At 39.0% G+C, this 25,181-nt stretch overlaps 1 protein-coding gene across 2 annotated transcripts in view; it reads left to right on the forward strand.

Moving 5' to 3' along the window:
- Window positions 1–25,181, forward strand: part of ASB4 (ankyrin repeat and SOCS box containing 4) — a 147,792-nt gene that overhangs the window by 67,401 nt on the left and 55,210 nt on the right. The window contains exon 4 of one of the 2 annotated variants that reach the window (XM_085630864.1): window positions 395–1,258. The exons of the other annotated variant lie outside the window; for it this stretch is intronic. Within the exon in view, the coding sequence (XP_085486990.1) occupies window positions 395–496 (102 nt within the window). The 3' untranslated portion in view covers window positions 497–1,258. Of the gene's footprint in view, window positions 1–394; window positions 1,259–25,181 lie in introns of those variants that run through there. 2 annotated transcript variants of the gene reach the window in all.

The following is a 25,181-nucleotide window of genomic DNA, read 5'->3' on the forward strand; positions in this document are numbered from 1 at the left end:
CAAATCAAGACTACGTAAAAAGCTAACAAACTTATATCTGCTATTTCTAGAATCGAAGTTCTAATGACAATTTAGGATAACAAAATGTGGCATTGTGTTAAAATGTATATAAACTATGAGTTTCTGAGACATTATTCGGCCTATTAGGGGTATTGTTCACAGCAAGTTGTTTGAAATGAAAGATGGTTTTTAACTGGAGGAAAGGAATTCATAAAGCATTACAGGACTACATTCTGTTACTACAGATAAAAACTAAACGAGGCACTATAATACCAGCAACCTAAAGTTGCATCTAAGATGTCTCTTCTCCACTTCACTATTTTATCTTGTTTTGGTTGCCTAATGTTAAAAATGAAATGCTAATACATTTGTCTTGGTTTATATTTTTTCACAGTGCTTGAACTGCTGCAATAAAAGAAGAATACAAATTAACATGTATGATTTTCCACATTCTGCCAAATTACATCCACAGACTACTTCCCAGCTGTTACGATGATGTTATAGTTCATGCAGATGGTAGCAAAACGCTTTCGTTCTGGTGAAATTTCACTGCATTTTCTCCCACTTCAGCTGGAACTTTGAGCCAGGAGCAGGGGGAGGTCAGGCGACTGATGATCCCTCTCTGTTTTTTTCTTTGTGAAATTTTAAGTTGCTTCTTGTGGTATGTTTTCAAGTGGTACAACATGCTTGTTGTACCACATAAATATTGTTTTGCTCTGCCACAAGATAGTGTCTTCTAACATATGCTACACTTCCCCAATGTATCTGTAAAACTGTGTAAACAAAGGGAATTTCTTTGTTTGGTAGTCGTGTTCTATTTGTGAGTTTTGATGTTGAAAGTTATTTTTTGACACTGGTGTTTTTGTCAAAAGCATTGTTGAAATAACGTTAAACCATTATGTTACTCAACAGCTAGAGTTAAACCTTCTGTAAAACATGTCTATATATTGGTTTTACACTTTGTCATTTGTATTCATGACTACTGATGTCATTGCGACCTCCGGTGTTGCTGTGAAGAAGAAAAACGCATTTTTGATGTACTTATTTTGACAAATGAATACAAAGGGGAAAGTTAAATTAGTATCTTACTAAACAGCTGGACTAAAACTTTATGTGAAATATGACTATTTATGTGTTTTACACTTTGTCAAAAACACGCAGTATTCGCAGTGTGTCCTCAGCAATCGTGTCATTGTTATGAAAACCAAAAATATCTTGAAATAAGATGATTTATCTACTTTTTAAATAAATAGACGACAAATACAACAAGAAGAGGTCCAGCATGCAGATGTAATGTTCAATATCTAATTCTAAAATAAAATACAGGGATGTTATAGCGATGAAATAGAGTTTAAAAAAACCTTAGAAATCCACTGAAAAAATCAGAGATTACAGGGATGATATAGTTTGGAAAAATAATTTAAAAAGCCTTAGAAATTCACTGAAAAAGCCAAAGGTTACAGGGACGTTATACTGAGGCTGACATTTTACTCGTACAAAACCAGAGAAATTCAGCAGTTATAGTTATTGAGCTAACTATGATTCACGCCCCTGCAATGCACTGCTATGACCTCACATATTACATCACTCATGACATGGTCAGTGACATCACTGATGACCTCTGAAATGACATCACTGTGACATCATCCAGTGATTGTGAGTGTTTTCTAAAAGTTATTGAGTGATAAACATATATACTTAGGTAACTCGCCGTGGAAGTACCTGTATGGGTATGTGAATGGGTGTGTAAATGGTGTATAGAAGAGTGACTGGGTATATAAAAGACTGTATACATGAGATAGTGGGTGTGTGAGTTTTTGTATTGGTGAGCGAGTGGGTGTGTCAGTGCATGTATGAGTAAGAGAGTGGCTGTGTGAGTATCTGTATAGTTGACTGAGTTGGTGTATCAATGGTTGTAAATGGTGAATGAGAGGGTGCATAAGTGGCTGAATGGGTGTTTGAGCAGGTACATAAGTGTCTGTATGGGCAAGTGACAGGGTACATGAGTGGCTGTCTCGTGCATCTATGGGTGTGTAAGTGAGTGTATGGGTGAGTGAGTGGGTGTATGATTGGCTGTATGTGTGAGTGAATGGGTGTTTGAGTGGATGTATGGGTGAGTAAGTGAGTGTGCGAGAGGTTGTAAGGGAAAGTATGTGGTACTCTTAGTCACTGTATAAGTGAATATGTATATATATTGGTATATGTATAATTAACTGAGTGGCTGTGTGAGTAATTGTATGGGTGACTTAATGGCTGGATGAGTGACTGTATGGGTGAGTGAGTATGTGTGTGAATAGGTGTATGATTAAACTCATTTACTGTGACTGTAGCTGTATGGGTGAAGGAGTGGGTGTGTAAGTATGTCTATGTTTCTATGGCTGGATCTGTGACTGGCTGTATTGGTAAGTGAGTAGATGCATGAGTGGCTGTAAATGTGAGTTTACGGTTCTGTTAGTGGCTCTAAGGGTGAGTTGATGTGTACTGGCTGAATTGATGAGTGACAAGATGTGTGAGTGTTTGTATGGGTTCTGTGAATGATTTTGTTAGTGATTGTGTGGGAGTGGGTGTATGACATGTTTAATGAGGATGTAAGTGGGTGTGTCAGTGTTTCTCTGGATGATGCCATCAGTGATGTAATTCCAGATATCATCGGTGAGGTCATATGAGATGTCATCAGTGATGACACTGACCATGTCATGAGTGATGTAATTTGTGAGGTCATAACAGTGCATTGCAGAGGCATGACTTATAGTTAACTCAGGTAACTATAACTGCTAGATTTCTATGGTTTTGTGCAAGTGAAATGTCAACCTAACTATAACGTTCCTGTAATCTTTGTTTTTTTCTGGTAATATATATATTTAGCATAGAAACTGCATTCTAAACCATGGAATAGCTATGTAAGCAATTCCATATTATAATATATACAGATACATACATATGTAGGGATATATAAATGTATAACACCTTTCATTGGAAGCTCTCGGGAAAGCAAGTGTCCATACAGTTTTCATGTCATGTAGCATGTAGAAGAGGCTGTAACAGCCATATTGACTAAGAAAGCAATGGGAGCTGCTATCTGCATAAGAAAGCAGTGGAAGCTGCATTCTATTTCAACTGCCAAGTTCAAGTTCCATAAAGAATCCTTAAAAAGTATTATCAGTTTAAGGAAATAAAAAATAGTTTTGAAAGGAAAATATAGGCGTTACACAGCTTCCAATAACTAGTTGTAATCTCAAATCATTCACCAAAGGAGATTCTTTAAGGAAAAATGTATTAATCAGTTTAAATGGAAGTGATAGAAAAGGTCATGGTAAAACATTCAGCAACTGGTGTAGGAGAAAGTGGCAAAACTACTTCTGACTACACCTTGATGAAAACCAATTGAGTGGATGTGATGATTCCAGAAGTGGCAAAGGAGTGGTTGCCAAATTTCATTCACTGTTGCTTCTATGAAAACTTGTCATGTAAACCATGGCAAAAAAGCATATCAAACCCTCAAAATATCTCTGATGTGTTGGTGGAAATCCTCCAGCTGGTAGGGAAAAACTCAAATGTTTATACTCATAATGTAGCCCCACTTGGGACGTCATTCATTGTATTTCCCCCATATCCTTTCTCCCTGCATTCAATTATTCTGGTGGTTTTGGTAACTCTGAGGGAGGATAGCAGGGAATTACAAGGTACCCTCAGAAATGAAGAACTAGTGGGGATCATTCTGCACCAGATTCCTACTATTACACTTTATTGTTTCATGCATTTCTTTTGGAGATTAAAATTTATTAGGAGAAGTGTGAGAACGCAAGGCAGTAGGAATTTTGTAGATCCCTGCATAATCTGCAACATTTCCTAACAGAAATGTGAGGAAACTACATAATTTTACCCAAAGTTTGATGTTTACAGGGCATAATACATATTTAAATTTCAAAGAAAAACACATTCACTGGACGATGTCATCAGTGATGTCATCAGTGATGTCATTTGAGATGTCATCAGTGATGTCACTGACCATGTCATGAATGATGTAATATGTGACGTCATCTGCAGTGCATTGCAGGTGCGCGGGTTAAAGTTAGCTCAACTAACTATAACGGCGGAATTTCTATGGTTTTGTTTGAGTGAAATGTTAAACTAACTATAACGTCCCTGAAACCTATGGTTTTTTCAGTGAATTTCAAAGGTTTTTTAAATGCTAATTTGTAACTATAACGTCTCCGAAACCTATGTTTTTTCAATGAATATCAAAGGTTTTTTAAATTCGAATTTCTAACTATATCCTCACTGAAAGCTACTATTAATAATAATATCGGATACTTGTGTAAGTAACTAGTCCATTCCCTCAGGACATGACTAGTAAGTGGAATAATTACAGTGCTGCAAACAGAGTGCATGGTGAATTTATAAGTGCTTACATATTGCCTGGATGGGTGATTGGAAAAGTGAATCGTACTCACAGGGGGATTCCTACACTGCATGGGTAATAACTTCGTATTTAGACGAGTGTATTAATAGTATATAGGTGGTTAGAGATCTGCATGGATAGTGTAGAGAATATTGTAGCTATACTTGTATTAGTAATTAGGCCATTTCAATAAATACATTACTAGTAACTAGATGATTATAGTGCTGTAAAGAGAGTGCATAGTGTATTTATAAGTGCTTCGGTATTAGTGGACAGATTGCATTAGTATATAGTACTGGCTGGGTGACTGGAGATGGGTATGGGGAATGGCAGTGTCTTTGATAGACTGCAAGGGTAGTACCTGGGTGGATTAATCTTACTTGTTTTCAAGTAGATATCAACTTAATAGTAAATTATAATCACTTCTTTTTTTAATGCAAATTTAAAATATTTTAAACTTTAGTAATAAGGTCTGTAAAAGAGAAGAAAACAATTCTGTTATTACATATAATTTTATAGTTTTGCCAACACAACATAAGTAAACAATTACATCACATATTCAATTTGCCTTTTTTTGCTGTCTTCAGATTGTATTGAATTTCACCATAAACAGTGATTTCAATGTTAATCATCAGATGGCAGCGGGCAAAAGAATACAATCAATAAGATTGTTAAAAAAACATATTTCTGTATGCTCTAAATGTGCCAGGTTGTCAGTGGCACAAGATAGAAATGAGAGCCACTTACCTCTTCTTAGCAGCCAGCGGGGACGATGGCGTGCTGAGGAGCCTCCCTACTCTCCTGAGCGATATTCTCCACAGTGCAGTGTATGCAACTATGGAAAACAGTACCCCGGGGAAAAGGGAAGGGGACAAAATAACAAAGTGTACTGCCAGGAATGCGTACGTCCTAGGTCTGGTTTAGGTTCTGTATTTCTTCCTTATATGTATGCACTGCAGGGGGAAATAAGAGAGAAAGACAAGCGTGAAATGCAAACTAACAACCACATACAATTTCAGTCAACAAGTGTGGCACACGTCTTTTACTCTCAAGGAGCCCTGCAGCAGCTGTCCTGGAATAGCACGATAGTTCTTTCTTCTAAACAAAAGACTCTTTAATGTCCATACAAGAAAAAAACAGGAGTTCTCTGTTCTTGAGTAAGCATAGTCTTTACCAAATTATAAAAACGGAAAAACAATCCAAAGAGAGGCGTCTTCGCTGTTAAGCCACAGCAAGTGTTTGTCGAGATAAAAGGGGCCCCCTTACGCTGTCTACTGAAGCACAACGGAATGTCAATTGGCAGCACCCTTGCGGTTCTCGAAGTCGCTGGAGGGTCTGCCTGGAAGACGCGCTGAAATCCCAGAATGGCGCGTGTTTAAGCCAAAGAGAAACACTCCCCGGCCGCTGGAGAGTTTGCCGGGAAGACGTGCTGAATGTTTGTAAGAGCGTGTGTCTAATAAAAGAAAGAAACACACTTGTGCTTCCTTCGAACGGGAAACATGAATACCTGATTTACGGCTTTCACACTCTCGCAGTCCGAGAGAGACACCCGAGAGCTACACGGAACTTCACTCGGCTGACCATACACAATCCAACAAAAGTTGTGTCCCAAATCTCTAGCGGGGAGGAAACGTCCGCTCTCGAAGGGAGTATAATGCAAATTGTCAAGCACCTTCCCACTGCGGAGGAGGTGCTTATAAGGAGGCGTTCCCATGATAAGCAGTTTGTTTATCAGTGCTAGGCCCCACAGCCTTCTGGGAGAGGTAGTGCAGTGGGCTCCTTTTCCACTTATACCAGTGCCCATGCACACAGGGGAGTCTGTTATGGTGTGTGTGTACCTGGTTTGGCTTACTACGGTGTACGATCGCGACAAAATGTGCATCATTGTGTACATCCTTTATTGCATTTTAAATATACAGTATAGTGTCCAGATGTTGAAATAGTTCCATCGTGGAAAACAATAGCCACTGTGTTAAAAGTTCTTCCTGAAATTGAAACTTGACCTGCCACAACATTTTTAATTTTGGTTTCCAATTTTGTTCCATCTGCTCTACAACGTTGCAGCATTAAAATAATATATTGTCCACATCTTTGTATAAATAATGTTGACAACATTTCCGATTTGCACTGAGTACATTCCATATGTTGATTAACTGATTTTACTGAATCATTGAAAGACACTGTTTTCAAATCTGGCATTGTCAAATATATGAATCATTCAGTGTCTATTTTAGTAGTAGATGAAAATGAACGGCTGTCACAAGTATGAACCCATCTGTAACGTAGTCCAAACAGATTTTCAATTTGTATACCTTCATCTTCTAATACTGCAAGCATAAACATAAGAAATTCCTGAGCATCTTGCTGTACATTCTGTGTAAATTGTGAAGATCCAGACATATATCCAGAATGTTAGACCTGGCGTGTTTGGCGTGGTTTCCCCTGACTTTTTGCCTCTACCCCCAGTATTTTTGACGCTGTGCTGGATTTCGTTTTTGCTGGTTTAAATGCTTTGGGCACTTTGCCACTGCTGATCAGTGTCAAAGTGCAAGTACTCCCAGGGTAAATTGTTATATTGATTGGTTATCCATGATTGGTATATTTGTTTCACCTGTTAGCCCCTAGTAAAGTGCACTGAGTGTGCCAGGGCTGGTGATTCAAATGCTACTAGTGGGCCTGCAGCACTGATTGTGCCACCCACAGGAGTAGCCCTAAAATGGTGTCACAGGCCTGCCACCGCAGTGCCTGGGTGCAGTTGCTAACTGTCATGCTGACCTGACCAGTGTCCACACTGGCCAGGCCTAACCCTTCCCTTTCTGTACACATTGGACACCCCTATGGAAGGCCCTAGGTACCCCCCTGGCCAGTGTGCAGTGTATGTGAAAGGTAGATCATGTATTGGTGTAGGTGACATGCTCTGGTAGTGAATTACAGCCATTTTCGTATTTCACTATTGAAAGGCTATCTTGCCCATAGGCTATAATGGGGAATGCTGAGTATAATGTTTACCTGCATATCTTCCCATAGGAGCAAGATAGAAAATTAAAGTCTGGTATCCCTGAACTCAGAATTTAATAACACATCATTTAGGAAAGATGATTTTTAAATCCTGTGTGTGAAAACAGCACTTTTAGAAAGTGGCTGTTTCCTTTTCTGCCCTTTCTGTGTGCCTTGGCCTGTTTGTGAATTGACTGTCTGGTTTGTGAGTGACAGAGACAGGGGTGGCTCCCAGAGGCTGAATGAGTCAGCCCAGGGCTGAATAGGGAAATTCCCCTGTAGATGGGTGGGAGGAGTAGCACATGGGCCTGAAGAGGGTTGTGCCTGCCTTCCACAATGCTGGCTCCACCTCCTGCTGGGCGGCTGACAACCCTGCCCCTCTCTCTCAAAGGAAAGAAGAAACCAAGTACACAGAGTGCTCCAGGACTGGCCAGAACTGGTTCTGACTAGGCCAAGGCCCCTCTGCCTTCAGAGGACAAAGGATTTTGGGGTATAAGTATTGGGACCCAGACTACAGAAAATTAGATCATCCTGGAATCAAGAAGGAACCTCTGCCAAGGAGAAAACTGGAAGACTGAAGAAGAAGGACTGACTTGCAGTTGCTTTGCTGCCAAGGAGAGGGGAAGGACTTTGCTGTGTGCTGTGTCCCCTGGCTTGAAGGAATCTCCAAGGGCCTGAGTAGAGCTGGCCTCCTGTTAAGAAGTCCAAGGACCAAAAGGACTTCACCCCCAGCTTTCCCCTGAACTCTTCTGTGTGAGTTCTGCCCTTCCTAGTGTGCTTGATCCAATTGTGGGGCCTCTGGAAGTTGTTCCTGCTGCTGGGAAGCTGACCAAGAGAAAAGAAGTGAAAGATCTGCAACTTTTTCACGCACCGCCGGTTTAGTGAGAAAATTTCCGTCGCCGTGAAGATCGTCGCAGCGCCTGTCGCCACTGCAACGTCAACGCCGCGTTCATCTTCAGAGCGCATCGCCCCCAGAGCGGTAAGATTCCCGTCGCTGCGAGTATCGTCGCAGAGCCTGCCTCCGCTGAGTGAGATCGTCGCACCGCTCGTTAGCGGGCCGCATTTCATCGCTGCGAACATTGTCACGGAGCCATCGAAGATCGTCGCACCGCTCGTTAGCGGGCCGTATTTCATCGCTGCGAACATCGTCGCCGAAACATCGAAGATCGTCGCATTGTGCCTTTGCGAGTAAATTTATACTGGAGAAGCTAAACCTTGGAATCCATACAAGTATCGCCTCACTCCCCATACAGACCGGATTCATCGCACAAGCCCGCTGCGTGCAGCGGGGTTGTCGCATCGCCTCCCCAGGGTCTCAGGACTGACGCTGTTGCTTCATTCTCAATGCCTGAGCGCCGCTAGGAACTTTTATCGCATCGCCAGGTACTGTTGGCTAAAATCGATGCTAATGTGGATTATTTTGTCACTAAGCTAAGAACTCTTTTGAAACCATATTCTTGAACTGTGTATGTTGGATTTTTGTCGTTTTGGTCTTGTGTAGTTTATATAAAAGTACTTTATTTATCTACACTGGTGTGGAGTCCATTTGTGGTGTTTTCATTGTGTTACTGTGAGTGTTGGTACAAATACTTTACACATTGCCTTTGATAAGTCTGTCTGCTCGTGCCAAGCTACCAAGGGGGTGAACAGGGGTTATCTAAAGAGTGTATCCCCCTTACCCTGACTAGAAGTAAGGGTCCCTATTTGGACAGTGGTACCTACCTCTGCCAACTAGAGGCCCCCAGATCTAACACCGAAGATTCCACACATCAGAAGCAGTATGGATTTTCGTTTTTATCAGTTTTCAACTTCTCAAAAATATAATGTAACAAAGAACAAAATCTTTTTTCTCTAATTTTCCATAATTGCATGCTGTGGATTTTCTAAAAAAAAACACAACGTTGACGATTACATTAGCATAGCAGTTGATACCTGAACTATTTTTAAACTAATATCCTACAATATTAGCAACCGTGTTCTCTTCTATTTTCTTTTCAGACTCATCATTCTTTTCAATTCTTTTTTTCTTTGCAACCTCAGTAATATATTTATCATATTTTCATTTTGGACGTATTAAACGTTTTTCATAAATAGGATATTCACCTAAGCTAGGAGCATAGAGTCTTCTTAACCTATTGTACTCTTTTACACAATTTACATCTGCACTTATCTTTTCTGCATCAAAATCAGTCAAATACAATCCGGATAACGTTCTTACTCGAGATAATGCAACATATGCCATACCCTCCTTAAATACAGAACTTCCAATATTTACCAAAGCACTGTCTACACTTAAACCTTGAGATTTATGAATAGTCACTGCATATGCTAAACAAACAGGAAACTGTTTTCTACGAACATACAAATCTTTTACAAGCAAGAAATGTACAGAGCAGCGTCCAATCTTTTTCACCTATTCAATCTGATCAAATTTATTCTTCAAAAATTCAATTCCATCTCTATTTGCATAACTAACAAAGTCAACAACTTTCCCAATTGCTCCATTTACTAATTCTTTCTCAACATCTAAATTACGCCGTAATATTACCCAGCAGTTTAGACATACATATAAGGTCTTTTCCAAACCTGCAGTCTTAGATATAGATTTTTCCAAAGAGTCTAATTTTAACTGCAATTTCTCTGACAAAAGAATAGTTACTCCTTCATGTTCTATTTTATCAATAGCTACCATTTTCATTATCTGTTCATTCTCCAGTTTCAACAGTTCTTCATTGAATGTAGAGCATTCTTTCAGTCTTGGCATAAGGCAAATTATAGATTTCTTTTCTGTAATTCTTCGGTAGATTGTTTCAGCTGCAATATTTTCTTTGGAAACAAGTTTCTTAGTAGCCGACTTTCTAAAGCATTTTTTCCATCCTTTCTTAAGTCACCAATTCTAATATTTTGAAGAATATTTCCATAAACTTCATCATTTGCTTGTCTCATGTGCTTGATAAATTCCTTAAATTCAAAATAACTCCAAATGTTCCTATTTCCAATACTTCCCAAAGATTTTTTAGTGTCTTCATGAAGAAGGGTTTTAAAAACTGGTTGGCCTTTTACAGGTGTGAGTTGTAGTAGATCACCAAATACAATTACATTTTTTCCTCCAAATAAAACATCGTAATTTGTTTTTAAAATCTGCTGCATCCTCAAATGTACAAACGCAAGCATTAAGTTTGAGAACAGGCTTACTTCATCATTACCAAAAGTTTCATTTTCTACAGTACTCTTGAAACTTCGAAACAAGCTTCTCCAGATAGCTTGTGGTATTCCAACTTATTTTTATGTTCTACTGGTAATATAAGTAGACGATGTAATGTAATCCCTTTAATATTGTGTGCTGCTAACCCAGTTGGAACAGTTACAACACAAGATAAATGTGAATCTGTTGTTTTCTGTAGATAACTTGACAAACATTTAATCAAGAAACTTTTCCCCGTTCCAGCTTGTCCACTTATGTACATAAGAATAGGTCTAAATTTACATTGGCAATCATTCTTTTCATGCAGTAATCCATGTTGGATCTGTTGTGTAACTTGGTGATATATTTCTTTCTGTTCAGTATTTAAATGTTCCTCCAAATTTTCCAAATCAATATTCTCCTGTTGTGCTTGCTGCATCACCATTTCCACTTCACTCATTGCTATTGCCGCTTCATTTTCAAGTATGGCTTCTCCTAGTGGATCTTGACTTTGTGGAGCAGAACTCTGACTATCTTGAGAACTATCTCTAGCAATTTCAGCTGCAATAGTTCTTTGTTGATTAATCTCTTCGTTCAACATTTGTAGATAATTTGGAAAAAAATTACATTCAATGCTATCTTTACATGCATTGAAAGAATCTTCATAGCAGTCAAAATCTCCAAGTAATTCCATTTCAGTCCGCCAATGTTTGAAGAGTTGCAGACGAGCTAAATATAAAAACTCTCTTTTATCTGGAGTACCACAAATTAATTTCCTGTGATTAATCACATTTCCTTTGTCATGCTTTACCAAACATCCTTCAGATCCAATTACAGCGAATTTTCCTTCATTTATTTTTTCTGTAACTTTTTTTTTAAACTTTAAGGTTGCAGTATTTCATATAGACATATGTTTTCCAGGTATGGACTTCTATTTGGCTAGTATGTATCCAACATAGTTGATTTCAGAATATCTGTACTTTCTGGTTCATTCAGTGCCAATTATTAAATTTCTTGTACAGGTTTCAAAAATCTATTTCGTGCTGCAGCAAGGTCTAGACTTATCCATATGATTCCTCCTGACTTTGAATATAAACTTGCGGATGTCAATCGATCCGAACATTCGTAGGGTCCAATTTCTCGATGTGAAAGCATTTACAACCTGAAGCTGTACAATTTTTTGCTAAGTGTCTTCTCCTGTAAAATTTCCTCCCACATTTCTTTCAATTCTGTCTTCTCAGACATGGTAATATGACGTGACATAGTGAGCAATAGCAAGTGAGTTATCTGCAATATATTGTATGTCCATATTTGCATTCCACATCATCAAAATCACCGGATTGTAATCATTAATGTACTTTGATTCTTCTGTTCTTTTTATATTATAAGTATTTTTGGGTGATTTTCGAGTGATCGTATGCCTCACTGCTGACATAAAACTGTTCACTCTTCCTTTGGAAATTACTGAACGTGGAAAGCCAAATCGACATTTTGTGTAAAATTTATGCTTGACTTATATTTCCGTCTGCAATATTTTCCACATCGATGACTCTGAAACCGTAAATCTTGCTGCCTTAAGATATTTTCTCCTCCTGTTTTCAGAATTGCACAGGTAACATACTCTTCAATAAACAATAAAACAGTCTCATCTGAATCAGTTCCAAATTTGGGTGCATTTATGATCCATAAAAGCATATGTATATGAGGAGCACCTCTAGCTTGGTATTCTTTTCTCCCAAAAAACTCAATAACTTCGCCAATAGGTGGATTTTTTTTATTACAGTTGAAAGACATGATCTCTTCAATTCTATGATTAAAATATCTGCAGACATTTACAGGATCTAGGAAACACAGTTCTCCAGGTGTCTTCAATTCAATATTTTCTATATTTGAATTTGCTTCTCGTAGAAAATCCAGTAAATCATCCCATGCATACTCAGCACAGCTAAGTGTAACAAACCACATAGGGGTTCCTAATTTTCTTAACATACATTTTAGTTCCCCATGACGTCGATAACAATATTCATTAGTGCCAAGTTGACATGCCATCAAATTAATTAACTGTGATTCTAAATGTTCATCTCTTTGCAGAAACATGTGAAAGATGCGTTCCAGTTTTTAATATATGGTTGACTGCATATGGAAGTGCAGACAGATCCCTCTCAAATAAAAGATGAAACAAATATGGAATACACTGATGAAATCTTGGTTCTTCTGAGTACAGTCGTAAAGTACGATATTCTGCAGCTGGAATCTGAACTGGTCATTCATCATATCGTCCACCTTTTCCAGTCGGGAACAGATGTGGAAAACAACGAGCTTCTAAAGTTTTTTCCTACACACTCATGGAAGTTCCCTTTGCTTTTTTCATCTGGAACAATTCAATAGTATCTCCTTTCAGTTCTTTTGAATGTAGAGGGTGTATAGTATAATGTTAATACATTTCTTCTTTTCTGGAATTCTCTACTTTTTCTATTTGTGCACTTGAAATAAGTGTTTTTTATCTTCTAAAGTCATTTCTTCTTCTTCTTCTACATTTACACTTTTATAGTAAATATTATTTTGCACTAGATATAATGTTGCCTTTTGGACTTTCGTGACATCTACTAACTCTTGCCATATTTTCTGACTCTTTGTGGGTACACCATTAACAAGAATGACTATAGGTTCAGGATCCTCTCTTTCTACACCAACAGTTTAAAAATGTTTCTTAAAATCTAGAGGTAAATACACAACTCTTCCTTTTAAACCTCTTTGTAGATCTGTTGGAGGCAGCTTACCTGTTTTAGGCTCCATACGAATTATAGCCTGAAAAGGGTGCACAGATTGTATAAGGATGGCCTCATATGTATTTAAATATTTAACCCCTTCTGTGCCACGCCCTTTCCCCCTCCTGTGCCGGGCGTTGTATTAGTGGGTGGGGTTCATGACGAGATAGTCTCGTCATGGGCACAGCGCGACCGTGCTCCATGACGAGACTATCTCGTCATGGGCACTGAAGAGGTTAAGTTCAGGAGGTATAGCTACTAATTCTGAGTCATTAGGGACAGCTCTAGCTGGCATTTTGTTTTCTTTTAATTTATTGTAACAATATTTACAAATACATTGTACAATACCTAGCTCAAAACGACCTTCCACAAACAGATAAGCAGCAAATTCTCCCCATTTATCATTGTTTTCATTTTTACTTTTTAAAAACACATCTACATTCCTAGTTTGAATTTTAGAATGAGTACGTCGACAAGAAATGCAAACATAGTTGGGATTTTCACCAGAAACTACTTTAAACTTTGTTATTTCTTTTTCAAACTTCACATCAGTGCTATCTTCCATCTCTTGTTCAACATCTACAGTTATCAAACTCTCACTTTCTCTACACTCCTCTTGACCAGCAAAGAAACGTAACTCTATATCATCACAATTTTGTTTTACATCCAACACTGTACCATGCAAAAGAGCTGTATTAATTTCATTTAGACATAATGCAGGACTTTTCACGTAGTATAATCTTCTAACTTTCGCATTTTGGAATGATGTACTGCTAACATTCTTAAATGATCAAAACGACTTTGACACACTTTCCTAGAAAGACAAGCCAGAGAATAACCTTGCAACCCTGTATTTTTTCTCACTTTGCAAGGATCCAGTCTAAATCGTCTGTTTCACAGTTTTTCTTCCATATTCTCTTAAGAAATTTAGTAAAATATCAATAGATTGTTGACGTATACTACAAATACTACTACAATCCCATGTAAACACTGGAGCCTGGGTACGTCTCCCTTGAACTTCCTCAGCTATTACTTGTTCAAGATTTCTAGGAACTATCTTTTCTTTTTCAATTGGACAACCATTTTTCACTTCATAACAATGACCACAGGTATCAACTGCATGCAGTAATCTATTTTGTTGAAAATAACTTTCTTCATTAAAAAAAAGTTCTGTACTAGAAGGATGCTTCCAATCCCCTGAAAATATTTTACAAAAATTAGTTCTATTTACAATTCTTTTTCTTTTACATTTGTCCTTCATATGCTGCATTATTATTTTTAAAGTCTTCAATCTTTTTAAAATTAAGATAAACAATTTTCTTTTCAATTCAAATTCTTTTTCAATTACACTTAGAATCTCCTTTTTTTGTCTGTAAAATGCTGATCTACTTTTAGATATTTTACATTTTTTTAGTACATTTTGGAGTACTCTACTTTTATAGTTTCTTTTTCGAATTTCAGAAAATTGTTTCTTCCTGCTTCCAACAGAATTCTTTTTCCGATAATCCAATTTTCCCCTTTTTTGTACATTTTTCGTTTCCCTTTGTTTCACTGTCCTTGTTGTATCTGTCCGTTCTTTATTTATAAAATTGGAAACTGTTTTTGCAAGTTTAAAAAAAAAAATCTTTACTTCTCTTACCAGAACACTTTTCTTCCATGTTGTAGTTGATCTAATTCCTCTTTTCCTTTTTTTTTAAATAAACCTCTTTTCTTTGTTCTCTTTTTCTTTGCTCTTTTCTTGTCATTTTTACTCTTTCTTAATAATTATGCAAAATATCTGTAAAATAGGAAAAGTTTTGAAAACAATTTAATATAATTAAAATAATTATATATAAATATTCACATGCATAGCTATAAAAAACATACAAAGAAACTAGATAAATAATTTCAGCAATGGAACAGTGCTACCTGCATAATTGTAGTAGTGTATGAGTAGTGTGAAAGATACTAGAGTACAGCATTAGTAGTACACATCTAATTGTAGAACTGCATGGTTACAACCTGTATCATTCCATGAATACATGGCTAGTGACTAAAAGATTACAATACTAAAAGGAGAGTGCCTGAGTGCATTTATAAGTGCTTAGGTATTGGCGGAGTGATAGCATAAGTTGATAGTGCTGGATGGGTGATTGGAGAAGTGCATAGGAATGACAGGAGGATTCCTACACTGCATAGGTACTAACTGGATATTTAGAGAAGTGTACCTACTATGTAGCTGGTTAAAGGTCTGCATGGATAGTGCACAGAATATTGTAGTTCTACTTGTGTTAGTGGCTTGGCCATTCCATAAGTACATAACTAGTAACTGGAATGATTACAGTGCTGCAAACAGAGTGCATGGTGAATTTATAAGTGCTTAGGTATTAGCAGAGTAATAGGGTAAGTAGATAGTGCTGGATGGATGATTGTAGAAGTGCATAACACTGACAGCAGGATTGCTAATCTACATGGCACGCATAGGGACACCTGTGGGTCGGCTAGCAGAGGAACAGCTGCGGGCCAAACGCTATAGTAAAAAGTATGGGCCGTCGCCTTGCAAAGAGATAGCTACGACCGGTAATGTCAGAAGCAGGAGCATGGAGGGGATATCTCGCAGAGAGAACTGCGGTGTATTTCCAGTGTTGGCTTGCAGAGGTACAACTGCGGGCCCGACGGCTCGCAGACGAAGAGCTGCGAGCCGAACGATGGTTTGCAGAGGGAGAACTGCGAGCCGGCGGGCTGGCTCGTAAAGGAAGACCTGCGAACCGACTGACTGGCTCGTTGAGGGAGAGCTGCAGCCCGTGAACTCACAGAAGGAGAGCTGCGGACCGGCTCACACACGTAGAGCTGTGGGCCAACAGCTATAGGGAAAGTTGCAGACCGTCGGCTTGCAAATCATAGGTGCGGGAAAGTGATGTGGGTAGAGGAAGCGTGAAGGGGTATCTCGTAGACAGAGACCTGTGGTATATTTCCAGTGTTGGCTTGCAGAGCTACAACTGCAGACCCGCTGACTCACTGACCAAGAGCTGCGAGCCGACTGGTGGTTCGCAGAGGGAGAGTTGCGAGCCGGTGGGCTGGCTCGTAGAGGAAGAGCTGCGAACCGACTGGCTGGCTTGTAGAGGAACAGCTGCGGCCCGTCGGCTCGAAGAGGGAGAGCTGCAGGCCGGCTCGCACAGGAACAGCTCCTGGCCGACTGCGATAGGTAAGGTGCACTACTATAGGATGCATAAAATAAACAATATGAGATGAGGAGATTAAACGGAGGTGTAATTCCTAAACTTTAATTATACCATTCCTTTAATATACGTATATTCAAGGGTTTCAGTGGGATAAAAAAATGACGGTTGTGTAAAAGCGGTAGCAGTGTTCAGCACCGGTACGATCCGGCCCACTTAAAGGCCTGCGTCTATTCAGCACAGAGACACAACCTAACAATTTTCCTCACTTATAATAACAGTTACTTTACTAGTGTGAAACAATCGTACAGAAAATTTACAAAAACATTCTTTTTTTGTTATTTATCTGTCACACATTGATAAAATATCTCTTGTAAAGAAACGCCCCTCTCCACCTTTATTTTGTAAGAACGAGCAATAAGTAATCCCTTTAGCAGCATCTAGTCACTAACTACTAACACGGTGTTGTATACCCAATTGTAAAGCACAAACACTATTTAGATTATATCTTAAAACATCATCAAATGATTTTAAGCATGCATACATACAGAAAGCAACATGTACGTTTACTTTGTCCATTTACTCTCCATGTAATCTGTGCACATTTTCAACAGATTCACAGTATAACACCTGTCTTCACTTATATTCAAGTATACCTCACAGTGTAAAATATAACATCACAACCAATGCATATGTAATATTTCCAACATAACACTGATTGCACCATTCTCTATATAGTACATACCCTACCAATATGGCAATAAACTTAGAAGTGATATTTTTATAAAACAAAAAGCTGTATTAGATTATTTTTATAAACATGGTGGTGAGAGCTGGACAGAGTAAATAAAGGTGTAATTCCCAAACTTTTTATGTATCATTCCTTTACAATACATATATTAACAGCTTCAAGTGGAATGAAAAATTTGGCAACTTAAAGGCCTGCATATATTCAGCAAACAAACACACTCTGACAATTACCTTCACTATGTTGTGTGTAGATTTAGATTCCGTATATAGGTTTCCTGATTTATGCCCTTATAAGTACAATTCATATTGCCCTTATTTAGGCATAGAAAATCCAGCCCTTATTTAGGCATTGTCCATGCTAACCGAATACAGGCATGGTCTCCTACATCCACCAATCCACGTCACAACGAGTTCTTGGAAAACCAGACTCTTAAGCCTTTAGGAATTTCCCTTGCTTGGATATTGATTTCTCTGAGAACTCATTTATTATGCATGAACATCTATTCCTTAGGGGTTCATTCATGACATTCCAATGCCCGACTTTTACATCAATACAGGCATTCCTAAACACCTTCAAGGTATAAATATACCTGCTCCGGTACGGTCCAGTTTGACTGCCTACTTGCGGTTCACCACGACAAGTTCGGAAGGAGATCGAGTTCCCGCCTGATGCACTGACCAGACGCTGTCAGCCTCCTCGCAGAAAATCCAGCTCCAGTGTTTCTGACTCCCCTTGCGGGGTGTTAGATATCGAGTCCCGGAAAGAGATTCCAACCTCACACATTCTAAGGTATGGAGCAGACTAGAACTTAAAGAAACTTTTGGCAACTCTTGGCAAAACTAAACTATAGCTAGCTATACTTTTGAAAACAGCACCTTCTTCTTACCTCGTACTACACTTAGGTTAGGTACACTGGGGTAGAACAATTTGGAAGCATCAGATGAGTATTCACATTTAATTAATATATGTCACATACACATTGTACTTCGCAGCCTGTCTTACGATTGTAGCAGTTCATATCTCTTGCATGAGAAATAAAACTGTTCAATAAACCCTTTTTATTAAAACGCCCATCTCTCTATTTCTATGCAACTCTGTAGAAACGAAGCATGCACGATTGACTGAGTGAAACTGTTATCTATTGTTTCCACGGTTCTGAGATTGTTCTGACTCTAAGGGAAACAAAGTTGTCATGTTTATGCGGTTGTCAGAAACTAATCCCTTCTTGTTTTTTCGAGAAGTTTCTAGTGACCTCTGAGTTAGCTGGCACACACAAGTAATTAAGTTTAATGTACTCGATTGAGACATACTGACCTCAGTCCTATGTAAAAACTTTAGTGTATATTATTCCAATGCGCAGAGCCTATCAGGGATATAGGAACTACACTACATGGCACCCAACAGTTTGGTAAGGCACTAATTTAACGCTAGATACTGAAGTAACTCAGTCGTGCTTTTCTCAGAGACCCCTACTCATAATACTCTATAAGACGTCTGGAGTGGGTAGGGATAATATCCGCCATAACAGAGTAGGACAAAGATCCTATGTATTAGCTGTTTGGTTTATTCATCGTTGAAGATAGTGTTCCAAAATATTGAGCACCTTATCTTTGTTTCCTTAAAACTTGTTCTACATTTTTCATTAAACAAAATGTCTGATACAGAGGCTGCGGCTGACCAAGTCTTAGCAGGCTTTAATACTACAGGTTTAAATGAAACCGACGAGGGTGTTATAAACATCCATCCAAATTTAAGGAGAGCCATCACTCTAAAACTTATAAACCATGGCCTAACACCAAGAGGTGGTAGGGCAGTTTTTGTGATAGAGGCACATGAATCTCACCAGACAGAGGTATTATATTTCTATTTCTATTTTATGGATTGTATTCCCAAAATCAAATCCAGTAACTAAAACGTTTCACTTCTACAAAGAAGATGAACCACCTGTGGAATATAATCCTTTTGAGGATATTGACATTCCACTCACATACCAGGAGCATGCTCTCTGGTTTAAAGGTGCCCTAAAACATTATAATCACATTACCAGGCTCGGTCCACTAGGTAGACCAGGAGCAACATGGCCGATTTTTGCCGGCTACACACCTCATCCTGAAATTGAAGAAATGACAGATGTAGAACTACTTGCTCAACTCAAAGAGTTGATCAAAATTTATAGACAATTGGTTCAATATGTCATGAGGACTTTCACAGTCCAACCACCGTTAACCATTCAAAATCCAGCCCCTCATCAGGGGAATACACTAAAAATCACTCCACAGACTTTACACAGTCATGGGTAAAATGCCCAGAAAACGTGAAGAAATTCCATTCTGGATAGCTCAAAAAATTACTAAAATCGAAGCAATATTTCCTAATATTAGCCCTTATGAGAAACACAGAATTCTAGCAATCTGTTTATCGATGGAGATCACACCACATCTGAAAGACTGCACCACTTGGGGCATAGTCTTTGCTGCAATCTAACATGGTGTTCCGTCTATGGCAGTAATACCTGATGTCCTGAAACAGATTCAAAACTAATACAGGGCAGAGACAGCTCTGAATTTAGGTATGAAGTTACTCATGAATTTTGACCAGGTCTCAGTAATAATATTATCTAATATTAAAGGAGAAGCAGCATCAGTGGCAATCCGCCAGAAGTTAAGGGAATTTGATGTAGCAGAACAACCACAAGAACTAGCCAGAATAATTGAAAAATCCTATGAAGAATTAGGCCGAGACAGTTTGGGAGGGAAACCAGTTAAACCACAACAGTCTGAAAGTCCTGATAAGGTCCTTACTAAAAACACTCCTACCTCTTCTAAAAAGAAGTGAGAAAATAACAAACAACATTCAAAAGAGAAAGATTCTCAATCCTGTGGTATGTCTCCTCAAAAGGAGCCCTCTGAAAGGAGGTATAACCTCAGGAATAGGGATAATTTGAGAATCCCTGACAGGTATCAAGATACTGATACACGTTCCTCTCGTACCTTTCAGATATCATCACAGATATCCGAAAGAAGAAGACGCTCAGAGAACAAAGAAGAACGCATGAAGTCCAAAGACGATCAACACGTTCAGAGAAACAAACCAAAACCTCAATTCTCCAAAAAGATAGCAGGTCTGAAGATCAGACATGCCGATGATTCTGAGAACACAACTCAAGAATGGAGAATGGGCTCAGACAATGTTGGAAAGCGCAGCAGAAGTTATAGTAGCTCGCCAGAACCTGAAGGGGCTTATGGAGACAGTGGACTTGAATTAGGACATTCAAGTTGAAACTGCAGATGCCAGGGTTAGTTCTCCGCATAGGTTATATGAAATAACACTCCGGATGGAGGGAGACATACTAAGGAAAGTGAAAGCACTCTTTTGGGAGCGACTTTCAAAGGGTTATGATATACTTCTAGCAGAACAAGACTGGCCACAAGAGTTTGTCAGGGAGTGCCCAAATGGCGAAGACATCATTATGCCAGCCTTCTCCAACGATGTTCCAGTACACTTAAAATAACTTATGCCAGGAAATGGAGAGTGGCCCAGGCCCCAGCATTATATAAGAATCATGTAGGATAGGAGGAGGACTCACCTCACCACAAAATCAAGTTAAAAAATCAACCAACTGCACAAAGGCATTAACCCAGTTGAGCAAGAAGCTGAAAAACAAGTCAGGGAGATCTTAGATCAACTTGAATACCAGGGGGTGATTGAAACATGCACCTCATCAATGAACAATCCTTTGTTTCCTGTCTCCAAACCAGACAATACATATCGTCTAGTTTTGGATTACAGACACTTAAACTCTTGTTGTAAAACATTTGCAGTGCAAAATGCACACAGTACAGCATTAATGAATAACATTGTGCGTGAAAAGTACAAAACCACATTAGACATTTCAAATGGTTTCTTTTGTCAAAATATTGCACCTGAAAGTAGATATTTGACCGCTTTCTCAATAATGGGGACCCATCGTCAATTTTGTCGACTCCCACAGGGGTTCAAAAACAGCCCGGGGTTATTCTCAGCAAGAGTAACAGAGTTACTACAAATTTATGATGACGAGGCATTGTCATATGTCGATGATACATATCTGACAGATGATGACTTGGACAGACACTTGAACAGGGTGAACACCATTATATTGGGCTTCGCCTCTGAGGGTTACAAATTCAACTTTTAAAAGTCCAGAATTGCCCAACTCAACATCCTTTTCCTAGGATATGAACTTTCAAGTGAAGGCAAAAGCCTGGCAGCCAACTTTTTAGAAAAGTGTGCGCTGCTCCAACCTCCAAAAACGCTGAAAAACTTAGTCGATTCTAGGTTTCCTGAATTTTGGAAGAACATACATTCTAAACTACACAGAAAGGGTTAAACCTCTCTACAAATTAATCAAACCTGATTTCAAAGCCACGACTTGGACACAAGAACACGCAGAAATTCTGCGTTCACTTCAAACAGACATGTTAGCAACTAAACACTTACAAACACGCATAAACATACGCAACTTAGTGATTCGAATCATTGCAGGTCAATTCAGATTCACCTACTTAACTTTTAACAAAGGTGAAAAAGTACCAATTGCATACAAATCACACTTGTATACACAAGCAGAAAAGAAATTCACTTCTACAGAAAAGATTCTGACAGCAGTTCAAACCACTGTAGCAAAAGAAAGAGCCCTAGCACTGGGGAAACGCATTATGGTCGTGACTCCAGTACCAGCCTTAGAGGCAGTTACCAAAGCTAGCATTCCGAATGCAAAAGCTTTACATCCGAGATGGATACAATGGGTTTATTCACTTGCTGCAACTGATGTTGAATATGTTTTTGATCCTTATTTAAAAACACAAACATTCCTGCAATACAAACACAAATGTCCTCTGCCTACTGAAATTCTACCTCTTGATCAGTACGAATTTATAATTTATGATGATGGATCTGCACAACCCGCTACTGAGAGTAAACAAGCTTACAGTGCAGCATGCGCAATCGTTAAAGGTCATATGCGCGATGGCAAATTCAGACCAATGGTCACAAAAACGCAATCTCTAGGAGATTGTACAGCTCAGCGAGCTGAACTACAAGCATTTAAGATGGCACTTGAAAGCACGGATCGCAAATTCCCCACACTCATAGTGTCCGATTCTTTTTAATGTGTTCAATCTTACAATGAATATTTACAGAATTGGCTTCAAAATGGTTTCGAAGATGCAAAAGATGGCACAATCAAGCATAAAACGCTTTGGGAAAGAGTAGTTCAGTTGCAAAACAGACTAAAAAACACTCATGGGATACACACACTGAGCCATCAACGTGATGGCTTTCACGTTGAAGGGAATTCATTGGCTGATGAAGCCACGAAAGGGGCTGTGCAAACGGCTTCCGTAGCTGCAATCCCTCGTTCAAAAACGAAAATAGACAGTGAAATAGTGCTGGCTGTCAATGCTTCAAGCAAAGGTAGCGGTGCAGCATTACCTAAAAAAATTCCACTCATATATAATTGATGCGAACAATGTTCCGTTTGCTCGAATCCCTGGAGTGGGGGATAGGGTAATACCAAACATGGAACATAGATTAGGACTAATCCTAGCAGCACATGAAGGGATCGCCTCTGCCCATGCAGGTGTTTCCGCCACAGTATCGTTATTAAAACAGAGATACTGGTGGCCAGGCATTAGGAAACAGACCAGGAATTATGTTTTGGAATGTGAAATATGCCAGAAGATGAAAGTCTCTACTGTGAAACATCCTGCACAGACGCCCCTGTTCATTTCAGATAAACCATTAGCATGTGTTTACCTGGACCACTGCTGACCCTTACAAAGGGATGGTAACTATAAATATATCATGGTCGCAGTGGATTTGTGTTCTAGATTCCTATGGATGTGGCCTCAGCGCTCGCCTGACGCTCGAACTGTTATAAAAGATTTGCGAGTCTTTATCAGCACATACGCTATTGGCACACTACATTCTGACCAGGGTCCTGTGTTTAGCTGTCAAGCTTACAAAGAAGCCATGGCCAGTTTGTGCGTAGCATTGCGGTATTCTTCTCCATTCCATCCTGAGGGAAATTCTGTTGTGGAAAGAAAAAACCGAGACATAAAGCAGTCTATATCAGTTAAGGTATTAGGTTTGGGTGATGGGTGGGTCAAACACATTTATGAGGTCCAGTGCGCACTTAACAACTTGCCAAGAAGTTCTCTAGGGGGTGTCACTCCATTTGAAGTTCTATTTGGAACTAGAATGTTGGTACCGGACCTTGATATACAAGGCACAGTGATGGAAAATAAGAAATTTGATATCAAAGATCGTTTGGCTGTTTTACAGGACTTAAATGAACTGAGAAATAAACAAATCAATGTGCTCCTGAAGCCAACCATCACTGGGGAAAAACCGGCAGTTCCAGCAAGGCCTGTTTGGATCCCAAAGCTTGGTGATCTAGTCAGAGAAAAGATCGCGGACAAGAAGGAATTTGGGCCTTCATGCAGACAACCAGTACCTGTCCTAGCAATCCACAGATCAAGAACAGTACTACTGCCGCCCCTTGCTGATAAAAAGGAGAAAAGATTTGTGTCCATCGACCTGATCAAACCACACTATGTGGCTGATACTAAACTGTAGGCCAAGTGGACTCCGACAATGTAGCAGGCGCACTCCGCTAGCTACAATCCAAGAGGTTCAAAGTGAGAGACTCATCACATTTGAAGATTCTGCAGTGAGAAATGAAGGACTAAGCAATAGAACTATGGAACTCGTCCCTCTTGAGACCCAAATAACAGTTCATCCTGATACACCTGTATACAACGAAGTAACAAGTGATCAACTGGTTCCAGCGAATTCAGCAAATCCTGATGCAATTCCAACCATTGACAGAACTGCCTCCGGCTATTTAATGAACTTTGATACTTTTTCTGAGGATCCCAGCGAACTTGAAACGACACCAGCACAAAGAACTTTCAAAGAACAAGCAACATACTTTTTTTCATCTCCTGAAAAAGACTTTTCTGGTTTCACCATGGATTGAACTATGGATTGTTTTGGGAATATTCTTCTTTCTACTATGGTTAGCTCTGGTAATAACTCTGGGTATGCGGATAAGTGGAAGATATATTCAAATGGACACAGCAAGTAAAAGAGTGAACTTACTTCTCCAGCCACACAAATCATCCCATCGTGAAGCAAGAGACTTGTCAGCAGTGAACATCACAGCTGTTCCTATATGATGGTACAGTTTGGGACCAAACTGAATATGACATTTTTGGCCCGTCAGAGCTTTTGAAGATTCCACATTTATTTAAGATTTCATTGAGTGACTTTATTACCTCTAGTACCGTTTCTGATGATTGGGACTTCGAGACTGTTAATAACATGATGTCTGATCTAGAGATGTCTACAATATTCACAAATCATGAATATTTAGAGGGTTCATCAGACTATGAACAAATGTATTGTTATAACCATTATGGTCATCATTTCTTGCATAAATCTGCAACACCTAGAAATGTATATATGTGTAAACAATGGGAACATTATCCTACACCTCCAAAGGGTAGTTTGAAAACTTTTGCAATGAAATTTCTATATTTTTCAGGCTACAATTTGTCAAATCCAGACACGTTTTACTTTAAAAATGTGAAAAAGACAGGAACGAAAAATATGTTAACCAATACGAAACAGATTTATTCTGCAGCCTTTATTGCCCAACTGTCTAGACAGGGTTTCGACTTTTGGAAAGACAACATTGAGACAAAAACTGTCTGAGGTAAAAAAGATTGGCAAATACAGGGGGTAGAAGCTTTGTTTAGAGCATGTATCATCCCTGAGCAAATTATGTTTTTGAATGACACTGTCTAACAAACGTCTAGCCTTGGGTTAGCTAAGATCAAAGACATGAACACAACGACCATACCAATACCTGCGACTA

The sequence above is a fragment of the Triturus cristatus genome, chromosome 10 (assembly GCF_964204655.1).
Source record: "Triturus cristatus chromosome 10, aTriCri1.1, whole genome shotgun sequence".
Lineage (NCBI taxonomy): Eukaryota > Metazoa > Chordata > Amphibia > Caudata > Salamandridae > Triturus > Triturus cristatus.